This window comes from Lepisosteus platostomus, chromosome 3 (genome assembly GCF_059453375.1).
Source record: "Lepisosteus platostomus isolate fLepPlt1 chromosome 3, fLepPlt1.hap1, whole genome shotgun sequence".
Lineage (NCBI taxonomy): Eukaryota > Metazoa > Chordata > Actinopteri > Semionotiformes > Lepisosteidae > Lepisosteus > Lepisosteus platostomus.
The window spans coordinates 44,060,455-44,077,676 of NC_142613.1; the positions used below are offsets into that span (position 1 = coordinate 44,060,455).

The 17,222-nt window shown below is 33.7% G+C and overlaps 1 protein-coding gene across 2 annotated transcripts in view; it reads left to right on the forward strand.

The window, feature by feature from the left end:
- prep (prolyl endopeptidase) overlaps window positions 1-16,413 on the forward strand; it is a 54,097-nt gene extending 37,684 nt beyond the window's left edge. The window contains exons 11-15 of one of the 2 annotated variants that reach the window (XM_088625700.1): window positions 7,148-7,284; window positions 9,305-9,399; window positions 13,486-13,617; window positions 14,195-14,351; window positions 15,020-16,413. In XM_088625700.1, the coding sequence (XP_088481826.1) occupies window positions 7,148-7,284; window positions 9,305-9,399; window positions 13,486-13,617; window positions 14,195-14,351; window positions 15,020-15,317 (819 nt within the window). In that variant the 3' untranslated portion in view covers window positions 15,318-16,413. The remainder of the gene's footprint in view (window positions 1-7,147; window positions 7,285-9,304; window positions 9,400-13,485; window positions 13,618-14,194; window positions 14,352-15,019) is intronic. The other variant, XM_088625701.1, reaches the window with a different exon arrangement.
- The last annotated feature ends 809 nt before the right edge of the window (window positions 16,414-17,222 follow it).

The following is a 17,222-nucleotide window of genomic DNA, read 5'->3' on the forward strand; positions in this document are numbered from 1 at the left end:
GCCCAACTGCTCAATCTGGAAGGACAGCCTGATTTAGGCAGTGTCTGGATGCCTTCCACTTGTAAATGATTAACTTCACCATACTCATAAAAGTATGAAGGGAATTTGAAATGTTTAGATACCTTTCTTCTTATCTGTGTATTTATACAATTTTATCCCAGAGTTGTTTTAAAAGCTCTTTGGTCTGCATGATTGAATCTTTGCTTGAAATTAACTACTTGGCTGAGGAACCTTACAAAGATATAATAGTTGTAATTATTCTGGGGTCATGTGAATAACTTATTATACATAGAGGTGTCACATTGTATGGCAACTAATTGTGTGGTACTTTAGGATAATTTTATAAATGTACTGTAAATTTAGGTTTACCACTGTAAAGATTTGAAAACTTTCATAACGCAATCATAACTTTTCAGTTTTTCTTTCATATTATCTTTTTGTTTTGACTGTGTGGCGTGGGTACACCCAGTCCTCCTTATTCATGGGGGAAAATGTTCTTGAATAGTCTGCAGATAATGGAAAAAAAAATAATTGTTAAACTATACTCAGTCATTTCCGCTATTACACAAGTTTACTTAACATGAACTGGGTCTTACGCAATTAATTTATTAGGGGATGCTTCTGCCATAAAGCAGTTTCTCTTAGGCTGTACCATCCCTTAAGTATCCTGGAACTAGTCATATGTAGTGTTTAAAAATGGTTGAGCTATGGCCTCAGTCAGCAACATGGTTCTCTCACTCTTTGGATTCTGTGTCAGTTGTGTATCTGTGCTCGGTTATTCACTGTTTTTCACTGTGTTTACAATTATTACAAAAACGCATATTGTGCAGAAATAATACATTCAAATAATAATATGGCCAATTATTATATAAAAAATACCTTAGATATTGTGAATCTGAACTCTCTACCCCTTAACCCTTAACATTTCTATAATGTGATTTACACATTGTACATTATAACAGTGTTTTCCAGGAACACAACTATCATGTAACAGCAGAATTTACTGTTTACGGGTATACCAATACCAATGTTTATCAACATAAATATGCCAAATACTTAAAGAACACAAGAGAAAATATAGTGCTACGACTTTTCTGTGATAAAAAGTGATATTAAAGAAATGAACATAACGCATATACATTATGCTTGTTATTAAGTGCCATAATCCTTAGGAAGATGTGATGAGACTATAGTACCGTACATGAATATGCATGGCAATGTGTTCGTTCTGCCTCTAAGAAAATCTGATGTCAATGATTTGTGGCTTGTTTTGATTTATGGTTTGGCGTGTGTAAAAGGAGTTAAAGGCAAAATCCCAACAAGAGGCAACAAAGGACTGTGAGCAAACAGTACTGAGGCGGAGCAGATAAAGAACTGGAAAGTGTTGCCATGGATAATGCAGTGGAACTATTTTCCCTCTCTATTTTGAATTGAGACTTACCAATGGTCTGAGAAGCTAGAGCCACTTACTGGAAAACATTTTCAGTTTCAGATATGCTGCTCATGTCAGGCTTGGATTGACACTACAAATGTGCGACACTGCAGATGAAAAAATCGTGGATAAGTACAGTAGGAAGGAGTAAATATAACCAGTATTGATTGCTACTTCAAAGCGTCATGACTGTGAAGTTTAAACCAACAAAATGAAAAAAACTTTACAAGGCAAAATGGCAAAATGTGTACTGTGCTCCTGTTCATCTGGCATAAACTCCTTTTTCCAACATTTTCATTACATGCCAGTATTTGTTTTATTTATTGTATGATCGCTATTTTTTTTTTTAATGAAGCACTGTATATGTTACAAAATCAAAATTATAGAATTGTGCTGCATCTGTACTGTCTGTGTACACAGGCTCAGTCATAGAAGCCTTACATGATTGGAAACTACACTTCCTGAATAGTTTTCATATTTATTCTTTTTTTTTTTACAAAATCTTGAAGGTAAGGAGTTATGGATAAAAATGGGAACTGAAAAGGGCAATTGTTTAAACCACAGATATAACGCCTTTAGCTTTGAAATGACTGAAAGTAATCTTATTGTGCCTTGCAATTCTTTTCAGTCTGTTATCTGTTTAATATTTTTGCCATTTATTATATGAAAGCCAAGGTAGTGAGGGCATGTCAAGAATCCTGCTGGGTAACCTCTCACTCTATCAATATTAAATGTGAGTCTTTTGAAAAATAGAGTAGCAGTGCATCACAGCAAGGACTTTGGTTTAATCATTTTTTGTAATTGTCAGGATTAAACAAGTCAATGACCCTTTTAATGTCAGTGAATGCATTTGAATCTTTTAGTTGACATAACCTGCTTGGGCTTCATTTGAAAGATAATTTATAGACGTTTCACATCTGCAGCAGAGTCCATAATGTGTTACATTGCTTATCTCCAAAAGACAAAGCAGGTGTTCTTCTTTTTGCAAATCAAATATTGTTTCAAGCTGTGATCTTTATCTTCTTTTGTGTTTTTTAAGAGAGGAAGAGTTCTTCTATTGATGCCTTAATTAAAATTTTTCTTTTCTAGTGTTTGCACTTCACATAAAGCAGATAAGGTTTTCCAACTAGCTAAGAAGGAGCACCCTGCTGCTTCCACTGATGCGAATTAGGATGAGCATTGGGGTGTGCGTTTTTTGCCACTTTGTAGCTTCAGCAGTTCAGCAGGAACAGTTTATACCTATTGATCTGAAAAGACCAAAATAGCACTTCCAAAGAACAGAAATTGCTAAGAGTTTGCCTTGATAGCTACTGTGATAGAAGATCATTGGTGTGTACTGCACTTTAGCATGACCTTCAGACTATTAAAACAAATATTTTGAAATTTTGGTTGTGTTTTGTGTAATTACAAAGTGAAATGTTGAACAGATATCTAAGATTTGAAGCAAATCTCTAGTCTAAGGTCAAGGATGTAAATTCACGTAATGTAAAAGAGTAGGTAAGATGAATTTAACATCTATTTAATGTTAATTTATGACTGAATTAAATGTTAATAGAGATTTTTAGTCTCTATTGATACGTTAAGTATCGAGGCCACACAAACAGCTTAGCATGGATACTTTGACATGATCATTGTTGACTTGAAGATTAAATCAGATATACAGTACAAGGGAAAAATACTAGTATGTCTTTGGAGAGTCATGTCAGAATTATAAGAGTATTCTTTTTTAACCTGTAATATTGCCCGTATACAAACAGTCCCAATCAGATTGTAAGAAACAGGTGCATGCCAGTTTTTCTCTAGATTAGCCTACACTGTAATGCACTGTTTGCTGTTGCTTCTAAGTGCATTATAAACAGACTTTACTATCTTCAAAAGTCATCTACTAGAATCTTTATCAAGTCCATGTCTCCCATATATGTTCCCTATTCTTGACTTCCTACATTGGTTCCCAGTGTTGTATTTCATTGACATCAAACCCCTTCTTCTAAACTACAAAACACTCAACAGTCAGGGCCATCAGTGTTTTGCTGAGCTATTACACTCTATCGTGACAGCTCAGCTCTTTAAATTCTGGTTTGCTGCATGTCCCAATGACAAGACTTTAGACTGTACAAGCCTCCCATCTCTCACTTTCAATAAAGAAATGCTATTTTTTGCTTATGAAACATTGATTTTTTAAATTCACTGTATAGTACTTTGAAATGTCTTGAAATGAAACATGCAAAATGTTATTGAATGCAGTACATTTATCAGGAGCGAAATGTGGCCTATTTTCTGTAAAGCATTTTTCTACAATAAAACTTTAAAAGATCTGAAAGAAACTAAAGAAGGTACATATCACAGTTATTGGTGAATAAACCCACCATTTTCCATTTTGACCTGGATTTCTTTGAACTTTCAAACATTAAACGTTTCATATTATTCAAACCTGAACACATTAAGTGTACTAGTAGCTGATATAGGTCACAAGGCCTGAGACCGTATTCTAGGTGATATTTGGTGTCTCAGAACAATGTTGGATTATGTTCAAACCAGCTTTTCTCCTCCCCTTAACTAGGTGAACAAACCCAGTTTAACACACTGTAATATTCCACACTGATAAAAGTTATTTTGAACTTGAACTTTTCTGGTTTACTCAACTACTTTACATTTTAGTTATAATTTAACTGTATTTTAAGCATGTGTGTATTTGCACCTTTCACTTACATATGATGGAGAAATTCAGTTTTGTGATTGAAGGTCTTAAACAATTCTAATTAAATAATAATAATTATAATAATTGCTTACACTTATATAGTGCTTTTCTGGACACTCCACTCAAAGCGCTGGGGACTCCCCTCCACCACCACCAATGTGCAGCATCCACCTGCACATGGTGGGATTAATCATCGTTGGAACTATTATTAATTTCACTTGCCATTAGGCTCCAATATACACTTAAATAACAAAAATGCAAGCCAAACACGGAACAGAATTGCTTGGAACGTCTCCTATGACGTTGGAGTGGTTGTAAAGTGGTGCTAAGTACTGTATTAAAAAATTGCATTATCTGTCTTGTTATTTGGATTGACGGTGAAAATATTTCTGTATGTTGTTACCTTTAGTAGGTTCAGAGTTTGTTCTGATAGTGCTGTTATAGAAGTGTGAGACCTTCACGTACCACAGGTAATAACTTTGAAAATACAATAAACCTTCTTATTGTGGAGTATAGTCTGACAGCTCAGTGCACTTTTTGGTTTGCACTATCAGTAATGATAGTTGATGATTGGAAAATTGCATGCTTACAAGTATGATCACATTTTGCTTCAGAAGATTCTATTGGAACTCAATAAAGTTGGCTATTTAATAATATGAAGTAATTTATGAGGACATTATAAGTATCTCACCCACTTCTTAATGACTATTACACTCAGAGTAGTCAGTGTTAATATGAAAAAGGTGTATTCATTATTTGGAAAGCTGTGATTTTTAACTAAATGATTTATTATGACAGATAGTCAATATAGACATAGCACATCATGATGTATTTTTAATGTCTTCCTTAAAATGCATTTGCCAACTTATGAAATCTTTATCAGATTTTTTTTGCCATCATGTCCCTACATCAGTATAATAAGTGACTAAAAATAGTGTTCTCTTTCTAAAACCCTGCAAATTTAGTTTTTTTAGACAAAGATGATGTGAAATAACGTCTGACACATTTTGTAATGAGTGAAAACGAATTACTATCTGTTATTGATTAGATATCTCTTTAAGTAATCTGTATTCTTTAAAGAAGCCTTTATTTGGAAAAAGGGTCATTAGGAACGTGCGAACTAACTGAAAATCTGTGGACACTTATTTTGAACTTAGCAATGAGTAGAGAATAGTGACAACAATATATTCTAAGTGTTAGCTTGAAAAACTAATGGTATATATGATATAACCACGAACAGGAGGCACTTCTTTACCCATAAAGTTATGGATGTATGAAACCAGCTACCCAGCAATGTTGTTGAAGCCGATCATGGCTTCATTCAAGAAACGTCTGGGTGAGATCCTTGGATCAGTTCACTACTGACTAGATAGACTCCTTTTATTTCAAACTTTATGTCCTTAGTTAAAATCTATATCTATATGGACTTAAACTGAACGGGATTAGGGTATTAGCGTGTTTCTCAAGTGTTCAGAAATGTTGTATTTAAAAATGCAGTCACCCTGAATTGCAAGAGGTGCATTAAAATGTATATAACGGTGGTTCCTGCCCTTTTTCAAAAGGAGAACCACATTTATATTTGGATTTCTCTTACTCCTCAAATGGACATACTAAATTTACTATGTTGCTTTTCAGCTCAAAAACAAAATCATGTTATTTTGGTATTTTAGGTTACCATTCTACGTCTTTCAGTGGGAAGATTAAGACAGTAAAAAGCACAGTTAGCCCTTTTCAAAATGCATTAGATTTGCATTATAATATAGAGTTGTATATTGTCACCTAAAAGATTCAGGTAGAATGGGAGAAAAGACAGACTATGTACTGTATATATCTTGTAAATATATAGCAATTAAAGCTATTTATTTTGTTAACAATACGGCTAGTATTCAGTCTTGTAAAAAATCATAAACAGCTGTACCAAATTTGAGACGTTACCGTGTCAGACCACCTGAAATTTATTCAAGGGATTGGGGAAAAATGGTTTGAAACAAGCTTTGCATTTGTTGAGGGTTTAAAATGTGATGAGAATCATTGAAGCAACATGTTTTAACTATGAAATGCAAAATTACTTTTTGAAAATATAATTCATTGCATTGTTTCCCAGCAATCTAATTGTTCCTGTTCCATTTCACAATTCAATCAAATTGTTCCTGTCCCATTTCATAATTCAATCAAATTGTTCCTGTTCCATTTCACTCTCTACTGGCTTAAGAGAAGGTGATAATTGCCATGCATTGAACATTGTAGTCTTTGGAAGATGGACATTTTCATTTAGCCGCTATAAAGCAAAGTGTAAACTGCTAAAATTAGCCATCGGCTGGCATTGCAGCTATGCCTATCGGGCATTCCTTCCTCTTCTGGATTTGGCTCAGAGCCTCTTAATCTGTAAGATAGAAGAAAAGCATGTTATTGGCTATAATGAAAATGTTCCTTGCTAGAGGCTGTGTGGCTGTGTGTCTGAGAGAATGAGATTGTCACCAACAACTCTCAAAATAGTAGATGATGGGTATATTTAAGAACACTGAGAAACAGAAGAAACAGTTTAAATACCAGTTGCCTAAAGCGTATCAGGGTGTGGGTTAAATCAAAACTCAGACACACCTGTCAGTCATATATTCCAAACACAGTTCTTGAAGACAGGAGTTTAACGCCCTGACATACAGAATGTTTATTTTACCTTCAGAGACTTGCATATAATTTCCTATTGGCAGATCTAAGTTTTCATTTAATGTGAGACCGGTGTGATTGTTAATTACTTATTTGCTTTAGCTCTTTGAAATGTTTTTTTTTTTCATATTTAAATGCAAGCTTCAGTCTTCATAAAAATACTTTGTCTGCTTTGTGCAAACAAAATTTCTTCTGAGTATACTCCTCACTGTGTATTAAATAATTTAACTGAGTTGAAAAAAAAACTCAAAACATTCCATATGTTTATTAAATCATGTACATACTGAAATATTTATTAGAGCAGTATTTGTAACAATGATTTACAACCTTTAAATATGTTGTATATTTAGGTGTTCTACCCCAGCAAAGATGGAACTCAGATACCCATGTTTATTGTCCATAAGAAGGGAATTAATATGGATAGTTCTCATCCAGCACTCCTTTATGGATATGGAGGATTCAATATATCCATTACTCCCAGTTACAGGTAAGAACTATTTGTCTGTCCACATAGCTACTTTGCAGGAAAGAAACTATTAGATGATTATTAATTTCTTCGTTTACTTATAAAATTAATTAATATATGATTAATATTGTTATTCATTTTAATTATAGTAAAGTTTTTTTTTAATCAAGGTCAAATTAAATGTGCTATTATTGTAAATGACGTGAAGTAACAATTTAATTTGGAGCACACTAAAACATCCCATAAACTTTCCTAATAATAGAGAAAAATCTGTGCTATTCTTGAGAAAAAAAAACATTATAATAATCCTGTCCGTTTGTCCTACATTTGTCCTCCAGCTGTTCATGGTAATGTAGTTTGCTCAGCAGTCCTGAAACACAATGTCACCTTTACTGTTAGGAAATCCTAGAGGGAAACCTTTCAGAATGGGACAGAGAAACATAGCATATTTTAACTCGCAAGTCTCAGAGGAATCAGGAAGCAAGGATTCTACAGCTGCCTTTCATGATACCATTTTGTGTTCGGATAAAAATATGCATCAGTGTTTTAGAATGATTGTACATTATCCCTGTAATTCAAGCATGGTTCATTGTTATAGTTTAAAATGCTGGGAATTGTGAAATTGTTTTGCTATATTAATTCTCATAGTATTACATATTGCTAATCATTTAAAGAGTGAAATGCCTTTTGGACATTGTTTTCAATAATAGTCTGAAAACATTTTGTCTGTTTCCCTGCCTAAGCATGAATTATGTACATCAACATTAATATTGTACTTGTTTAAATATATTTCAAATAAAATTATTGCTACTTTTTAAGTTTAGGAACTGAAACTAATTTATCAAACCTTGTCACATTTACCACCTTTTTTCATTCTGAATGTGATGCTACCTTTAATCAGTTCATCTTTCTTATTGCTTTTTATGTTATCTTAAAGGAATTTAGAGACAGGATTTAAAATGTTCTGTGCTCTATTTGTTTTTGTTGAAGTATTTCTTTTTCATCAGTGCTGATCTAATTTAATGTCCTGCAAGTTGGTTATAATGCTGGAGGAAAATGAAATATATATTTCACAGACAATTATCATATACTGGTTCTCTGTCTTTTGTGAAGTAAAACTTTTCAGCATTATTACTTTAAGTATATTTATATGTCTGTGACATTATGTAAAAGATCAAATTCCTCTCCCTGGGTTACTCAAGACTGCTTACATAAATTCAACTTTAGGTCAAATAAACTCCCATGGGTTACATAAAGTTTTCAAGTTAAGGAGAGTTTACATTACATGCATAGAAAGCAAGTGGTGTAGCATGTTCCTTCCATGGATGAATAATGCAGAGTAAACCTAATGCATTCTCTAGCAGCATTCACTAGGGTTCTGTTTTATACTTCAGTTTTGTTTTGCTTTTGCGCAAAGTAGCAACTTATACATATATCACACCTTTTCTTTTAAACTTGTGAGTAACATACATTGCTGTCGTGTCTTGGAAGCACCCATGATATTTTTATTTACTGATGAGTACAGTGTAGGGTAAAGAAATGCAAAGTATCAATTAAAAGGTCATTCTCTCTTATTTACTAAAACTAAACAGCAAATAAAGCAAACTTAAAAATATAATTATTCAAATTTAGGGTTTTGAAATGTTTTTTTTTTCCATTCATGGTTATTACATTTTTCTTCCCTATATAAAGAGGAGACATTTCCTTTCATTGTTCTCTTTGCCTCATGGACTGCTAGCTGCTGGTACATTCTCTCACTCTTGCTCTCTACCCACCTTCGAGATTAGCATATATACCTGTTAACCGTTAAAAGAAAATAAACCTTGTTGAGCTTGTAGTTTTGCTCTTGTGACGTGAATAAAAACTTAGCGTGAAACCTCTATGTAACTCGTGGAGTGGGTGGAAAATAAACATACCATCTGCTATTGTTATCGTTTTTCTTCCCTTGTCTTAATAACATGGTTTTATGTTGTTAAGTGTACCTACATTTCAAATATACCACCAGATTGATTTGAAATAACATGTTTTCTGTTCATTTCAGTGTTTCAAGGCTTATCTTTGTGAGACACCTGGGTGGGGTCTTAGCGATTGCTAATATCAGAGGAGGTGGAGAATATGGAGAAACCTGGCACAAAGGTAATTAGCCATGTTCGTGTTTTGCCGTTAGTAATTAAAAAAATATATTTATTAAAAGTGGGAATACCTCAGCTTTCAGCTTGAAGTATCAGTTTTTTACCCTATCATCAAAGGTGATAAGTCTCTGTGAGGCTGTGAGACAGCTTTGTGAGAAAGCCACCATCTTGGCTCAGTGCTCAGACCCTGTATTATGGCTTTAAACCAAGATGGCCACCTGTTAATTGGGAATCCCTCCAGAATGAGGCACAGCTGGTCTGAATGAGTAATTGACACTCAGAGGGAGTGAGATTCAATGTAAAGGAAAAGAGCTGTCAAGATCTGCATGGAATTAGCCACTCTTCTTAATTAAGAAGACCAACCAGTGGGTAAATGCGGTTTGGGTTTGTTTACCGAGAGGCATTCCTGCTCACACAGGATCAGCTGCGAAAGTCAGTGTTAAAGTAAATAGTGACTAGTGAAGAATGTGATTTTGGCAGCACAGACTTCAGGTTAAATACTCCAGTGACTGGGTGGATAGAGATTAGTGAATGATAGAAAGATGGGCTTGAATAAGAGTAGTGTTAGCTAAGGTAAGACCAGCATAGAAGAATAGGACAGGCCTCTCGATACATGAAAAAACTAAGGAGGCATGCTGGCTGTGTTAGGATGGCTGAGGAGGGACATTTGTCAAAGTGTCATTCACAAAAATGTAATAAGTATCCTAGAAGGACATATAAACAGGATCTCATTAGACATGTAACAACCATAAGTACGTTTGTATTCATAAAGGTACACAACAGTATTCCACTTTCTTCTTAACCATAGTAAGTGACTGGATTAAAGACTGATGCATAAAATGTTTCTTTTGGAAAAGGTGACGTACTTGTTCTGACTATATTAAGTATATATACTTTGTAAAAAGCTATAATGTTTTACCTTTTCTATGAATACTTGCTGTCGTTATTTCAGTAGATAAAATGTGTACTTTTTATAATCTGCTTAATAGGAAATATAATATGGAATATAAAGAAATTAATAATATTAATTTAAGGATCTAAATATAACATTTATATAGCTGGTAGTATTACCGTAGTCCACTTTCTTTGTAAACATGTTTTATTTTTTATTGACTCATTCTCTCATGATTCCTTTTGAAACATTTTAAGCTGTTATGTTTCTAAGTGGCCACATAAACACAAAATATAGATTTTGTCAATTCGAATGTAAACCTGAAAGAGGCACATCGCGTTCACAACAAGCTATAATAATGGTCGTTTTTATATATTCGGCTATGTAAGAAAGTAATTCTCTGAACGGGCTTTTAACTGCCTGGGTGCAGCGTGCTATATTACAGTCCACTGTCCATTAACACTATAAGGACAATAAAAGTTTTGTTTTATAAAATGTATCCAAAACATCCACTTATATTTTAGTTGCTTACAGTAGTTAAACTATTCCATACTAACATTACCATTAAGTTCAAGTGGTATTAAATCAGTAAAATATTTTCACAACAGCAAGTGGTGTACTTACTACGTATTCTTAGAAATGATAAAACATAACTTTTTATGGAGTACAGTATATAAACGTTATAATGTTAGAACAAGCATGTTAAAACCATAACCGTAGGTCACCAAGTTAAAGACTTAGATGCATAAAATATTTATGAAGAAGGTGGAATACTGTTGTGTATTTTTTATATTTAGCTACCACTTCCATCAACTGTGTGTACATAAGGTATGTGTTACGTTATACTACTGTTTTTATTTTCAACTACAAAAATGTAAATTAGGTTCTATATTTTCTATAATATTTAAATATATTTGCATACATGAAGTCTATTCAGTACATTTGCATGAAGATGACTTCCAGACCCTTGGATTTGTGTATGCACACACATGCAGGCTTTGAGGTACTGTACCTCTTTTTTGTTCTGTGAATTTGGTATTTCACTATGGACCCCTTATCTATGATTTGTACTAACAGTCAAACATTTTATGGATGAGACGTTCTGAGCTTTTCATTTTTTGCATGGCTAGCAAATATTACTATTACAAAGGATGAATTATGTTTTTACCAGCAAAATCAAAACCACACCACAGACTATCTGTCAGCAGACACAAGACAGCCTAAATTTTTCAACAGTGTGGTTCGCAACTAGATACAACGGCATAAAGCAAATTAATATTTTTTCCTAGGAATATTTATCTGACAGTTCAGTTTACAGAAGCACCAATATATAAATTATCCAGGAAAATTCAATCTCAAAAGCTAAAATTTGCCAAAAATACAAAAAAACCTTTGTCCCCTACTTTGGGAAAGAAGATAATGATTAAAGTTTATCTAATAAAAATAGCTGTTGTTCAGCAAATTCTGACCATTCAGAGACTTAGGGAGGTCCTTAGCATTCATCCCTATTGCCATTTTTCTGTTGTTTTTTTTTCTTTTTTCTGTCAGTGAAATTAAAAGCTCATATACTTTCAATTTACTTTCAAGTTGTTATCCAAGGCAGTAGACAGAGAAGACATGGAAAGATGGATATGTGACAGGACTTGACTTTTGAAGAAGGGCAATGCAATGCTTTTGTTGTTTTTTCCTGTTTTTGTTCTGGATATTTCTAATGGGAGTACTGAGTAAGACATAAATAATCTGAAGGTTGGGACAGGATTTCCAAGATGCCCTTTAGTTAAAGACCCTAGCCAAGCCTGTGCGGTGTCTACTTTCCAAGATAATTCAAGATATTTAAGGTTACATTCCAGGAGGACATTGACCTAGGGGGAGGGGGATTGACCTTTTGGGGGAGGGTGTGCAACAAATACTTATTAATAATGACAATGAAACACTAAACAACACACAATATAAACATACCACATACTGTATAAGTTACTCTATTTAAACACAAGGTGCCTCAGAAGCCTACTTCTTGACCAACCAAAAATAAACACAATTATCCAAGCATAACAAGCCAAAAAGAGGCAAACCTCAAGCCTTATAAACCAAACAGAAAACAACCTACAGTTAAATCTGTCAATATTGATGCTACTAAATGAATTGGAAACTACTGTATTTCCCTGTTCTTAAAACGCATATACTACCCAGCAGAGACCATTTTTAACCTAGCAATACTCTATACAGGAAATCAGAGCTTCCTAAAAAACAGAATGGCTAGCTTTTTTAACAAAGTTCAGGTACTAAACTCGGATCTGGTGGGGTGCTCGCTCTGTGAAGATCCTGTATTTCTGATGGGGTGCTCGCTCTGTGAAGATCCTGTACTGTTGCTACTGCCATGCTTTTGACAACTATAATGTCACATTTTATTTGTAAATCTTACATTAAAAATATACTGTGAGGCTCTGGTTCCAGTACAATTTTTTGGTGCATTTACAATGCCTCTTAATTTGTAATAAAATAGCATACCAGTCTACTTCTATCTTTTACTGAAATTGAGGAATGAAAAATAGAGTATAAATCAGAGTAGATTAAATGTACTATGCTCATCAGTTTAGCTCATGATAAACACTAAAACCCTCGGTCAGTGTCACTGTCGGACACCTTCATTATTGTCCAAAACCACGGAAAAAGATTCATTGTCTTCCACACCCAGACCCATAAGAATAATCTTTTCATTTTTGTGTCTCTTCCACAATGAAGAATAATTATCTTTCCAATTTCCCTCTCTGACAGCAATAATTGTGTTGATTACAACTTGCCCACATCTCAACACAGAACATTTGCAGTGTAGAAGTAGGTGTCCTGCAGCACATTATTCTAATATCACAGTTAATTTTAGTTTTGGTGCTGTAAATGTTTTTTCATTTACTCTTGATGAAATACTGTCACCTTAAACACCAGTGCCAACATGGCAAGTGTTCTTTTTATGAATATTAACCTGACTTTTATTCAAAATTCTACACATCTAAAAAAACAGCAACTTATTTACAATAAGTGTGTAACGTCTAAATGTAATTTTCCTCAAAAGGCTTATTTGCTCAACAAGTGCTAGAAATCTCTTCATGCTATTGTATTGAATGAATGGAGAGTAAAACAATGACAAAACTGAGTTTTGTATGCAGTTACTGTTTCATTATGCATTGATTGTTGTTACAGGTGGAATGTTGGCACAAAAACAAAACTGTTTTAATGATTTCCAATGTGCTGCTGAATACCTTGTGAAACAGGGCTACACATCTTCTTCCAAACTGACCATTAATGGAGGCTCCAATGGTGGCCTTTTAGTGGGTATGTTGTTGATTCAGGTCATCAAAGCTGTACTGTTTCAATCTAAGTTTGAATCTAAGTTTTGACTTAAGAATTGTTTAAGGAAACAACAATTTAAGTTACAGATTCTCTCTCAAAGTCATTTTTACCAATAAAACATGAAGACTAAACCTCTTAAGAAAAAGTTGATTTTTTGTGATCATATCTTTTCATTTAAAAAATAATGAACCATGGTACATCTTGAGATCAGGAATCTAGTCAAATTAACACAGTTTTAATGATTGCTGTGAATGTCTCCTCATAAACAAAACTTCTGTATTGACAAAATCACACTGCCTTCACAAAGTAAATGCAAAAAACTGAATTCAGTGAAATAAATGATTTTGATACCCTTAGGTTTATATGCTCAGCGTCCCATATGTTCCTCAGTCATTTTCATAAAAGCAGAAATAGCATAATTACTGTACTGTATATGTATTGATCTTATGTTAAACCACAATACTTAATAAATACTTTATTTAAAAATAAATATACTCAAATAACTTTATTTTACATATGTGTTTTTCTGACATTTCTACAATTCTCTTTGTTCTTTTAGCTGCGTGTGTGAATCAGCGACCTGACTTATTTGGCTGTGCTGTTGCTCAGGTTGGAGTTATGGATATGCTGAAGTTTCACAAGTTTACTATAGGTCATGCCTGGACCACTGATTTTGGGTGTTCTGAGATAAAAGAACAGTATGAATGGTTAATCAAGTAAGTTAGCTAAATACCGAAATGATATGCCATAAGAGATGTTGAAGAAAATCTGTTGGTAAAATAGTAAAGGATTGCATTTATTTCAGACCTGCAAATACTTTACTGGTGGCTTTGCTCCATACTTGTACACTGTATTGAACTCTTTCTCAGAATCATTATATTTAGGTTAAATCTTTCCATTTAGGTGAAATAGGTTTTAAGTATTCTTCAGTAAAATTCACTGTAGAATATAATTTTAAAGTAAATAAAATGTCATATAATTTAAGAGTTTATTGTAATATTGTTAAAATGGATGGAAACTGTAAAAGTCATTACTGCATGTGCAGTGTTCTTAGGTTTAGTTTTTACTTATAATATAGACTATAAGTTAAAGAGTAGATCTAACTACTCTTTTGGATCTAACCATGAGTGAAGAATTTAAAAACTATAACCAATATCAGTTTTTTAATAGAAAGCAATGTTTAAAAATATTTTTTTAATTCCTGTTCAGAATGTTGATGAATTGTTGCAAAAATGTACATTTATAGGAAAAATGACTATACGTGACAGGAAAGTGAGAAATGAAATGCTAAATAGTAATTTGTCTCTGAAATTCTGTGCTCATTTTTTAAAACTGTGAAAAAAGCAAAACTCCCCGAGTTAAAACCATGCTTTTCTTTTTGCAGGTACTCCCCTCTCCATAATATCAAGATCCCAGAAGAAAATGGAGTGCAGTACCCAGCTGTGCTGTTGCTCACTGCAGATCACGATGACAGAGTGGTGCCACTGCACTCCTTGAAATACATCGCTACCTTGCAGTACATAGTCAGCCAGAATCCCAAACAGACCAATCCCTTGTTCATTCATGTAGATACCAAATCTGGGCATGGTGCAGGAAAGCCAACCAGCAAGGTCATACAGGAGGTGGCTGATATGTATGCCTTCATTTCTAGATGTCTTGATATCCCGTGGATTAATAAATAAGAACATCATAGCCCTCTTTTTCTCAAAAGAAGAAGAATTAAGGGCTTTGATAACAGAAGAATGCAAATTAATCATGGATATTACTTACAATTTGTCACTTGATTTCCTTTCACCATGTGCACCAAATTGTAGCCTGTAGTGGAATATCATATTTGTTTACCTTCTAGCAGAATATTAGTTATATTAAAGGTAGGTTTAATTTATATTATTTTGTTGAAACAATTAGTTACCAAATAAAATACCTTTTTATTGTTCAAGTGTTATGAGCTTGTTAATCATTTAACACTAATAATGTTCAACCTTTAATCAAGGCATTTTAGGTCCAGGAAGTATCTAAAATAAAATGTTTCAGACCTGGGTGGGACAGTTTTTGAATAGCTTTTTGCTATTTCCTGCGTTACATTTTGTTATTGGTTTCAAACGTGCTATACAGTGGATTTGGTATCATTGTAGTGTCAATACTTGTACTTTCCCTCATTTGTCATTTTTTGTGAGCCCTTTATCATAAGGCTTCTTCAAAGATGGTAAATGTAACAAATTAGACTGTTCTGTTTACTTTTCTTGTTGCATATATAAGAAAGTCTCAGAGAAGGCAATAAGATGAGACTGGTTCATTGTCTCGTGATTCTTTTCAAAGCTCTCAAGAATATATAGAGCCATTACATTTACAGTCTAACTTTAAAAAAATGCATCCTATACATTTAATAGAGTATATCCTATGTTATCAAAGTGTATAAACTGTAAGTAATATTTAAAAAAACTATCAAAGCCATGAAATAAACTTTTACAGGTTCCACCAGGTCCTATTCATTTCTGTGAGCTGAGTAATTGTTGCTGGGCATTCACAGGAGCTCGCATTCTGTCAATGCAATTGCTACGTGAGGAAATTTATTCTTAAAAACTATTAAAAGCATGATGTTTAAAAAAACAGTATTTTCTTTTTTGTGTGAACCTGCTGTATTGATTCATATCCGTGCAGCCTGGTATTTCTGTAGACTACATTGTGTTTCTACCTCTAGATATAAGCTGTTTGTGTTTACCTCTAAGTAAAGAGAAAATACAGTTCTTGTCAACAATAAATAGCATTTGAACAATTGATGTTGCTTGGTGTTGCACTTTATTTTCTAGTTTAAATAACATACTAATGTAAAAGAGTGCATTTCAGCTGCTTAATTACTGGTAGTCTAAGGATTCTCTGTATTAATAATTCCTTTAATTTGATAGCGCTTTTCTAGACAGTCTACTAAAATTGCAACCAACTGGGTGATGCAATGGAGAGAAGAACAGGGTGATAAAACCAATTCATAGTTGGGGATTATAAGGAGGCTATGTAGGATGGTCATGAAGGATGGTGCCTTTTTTATAGTATAGTATCCTCATCATTATACTGGGGCATTAGGACCAACAAATACTGCAGGGTGAGAGCTTTCTACTACTCCCACTAACACCTCTTCCAGCAGCAACTAGCTTTCCCAGGAGATCTCCCATCCAGGTACTGGACAGGCTTACACCTGATTTGCAGGGTGATATAGCTGCTGGCGTGGTCAGTCCATTTATCGTACACCCTGGCATGTTACATTGTTAGTAAGAATGTGAACAACTTCACATGTGTATTCTTAGCATTTATTTAGTCAAATAACTGGCTCTAATTCATTTCTTGATTGTTAATCACTAATAAGAATACATTTTAAATAATATATATTGACTGATGTTTTTTCTTTAATTTATTACTGAACATCTATTCTGCATTATAAAAAAATATAACCCAGTTTCTTTAGCTGCTATAAATCTTGTCATGGTTACACCAAACAGATCATCTGAGTTCTAATAGTGGGGAAATTGGAGGATGTTCTTCGAGGGGGATTTTGAATGGAGCAGAGGTCTGTTTCCATAGCAGGGGGTTAT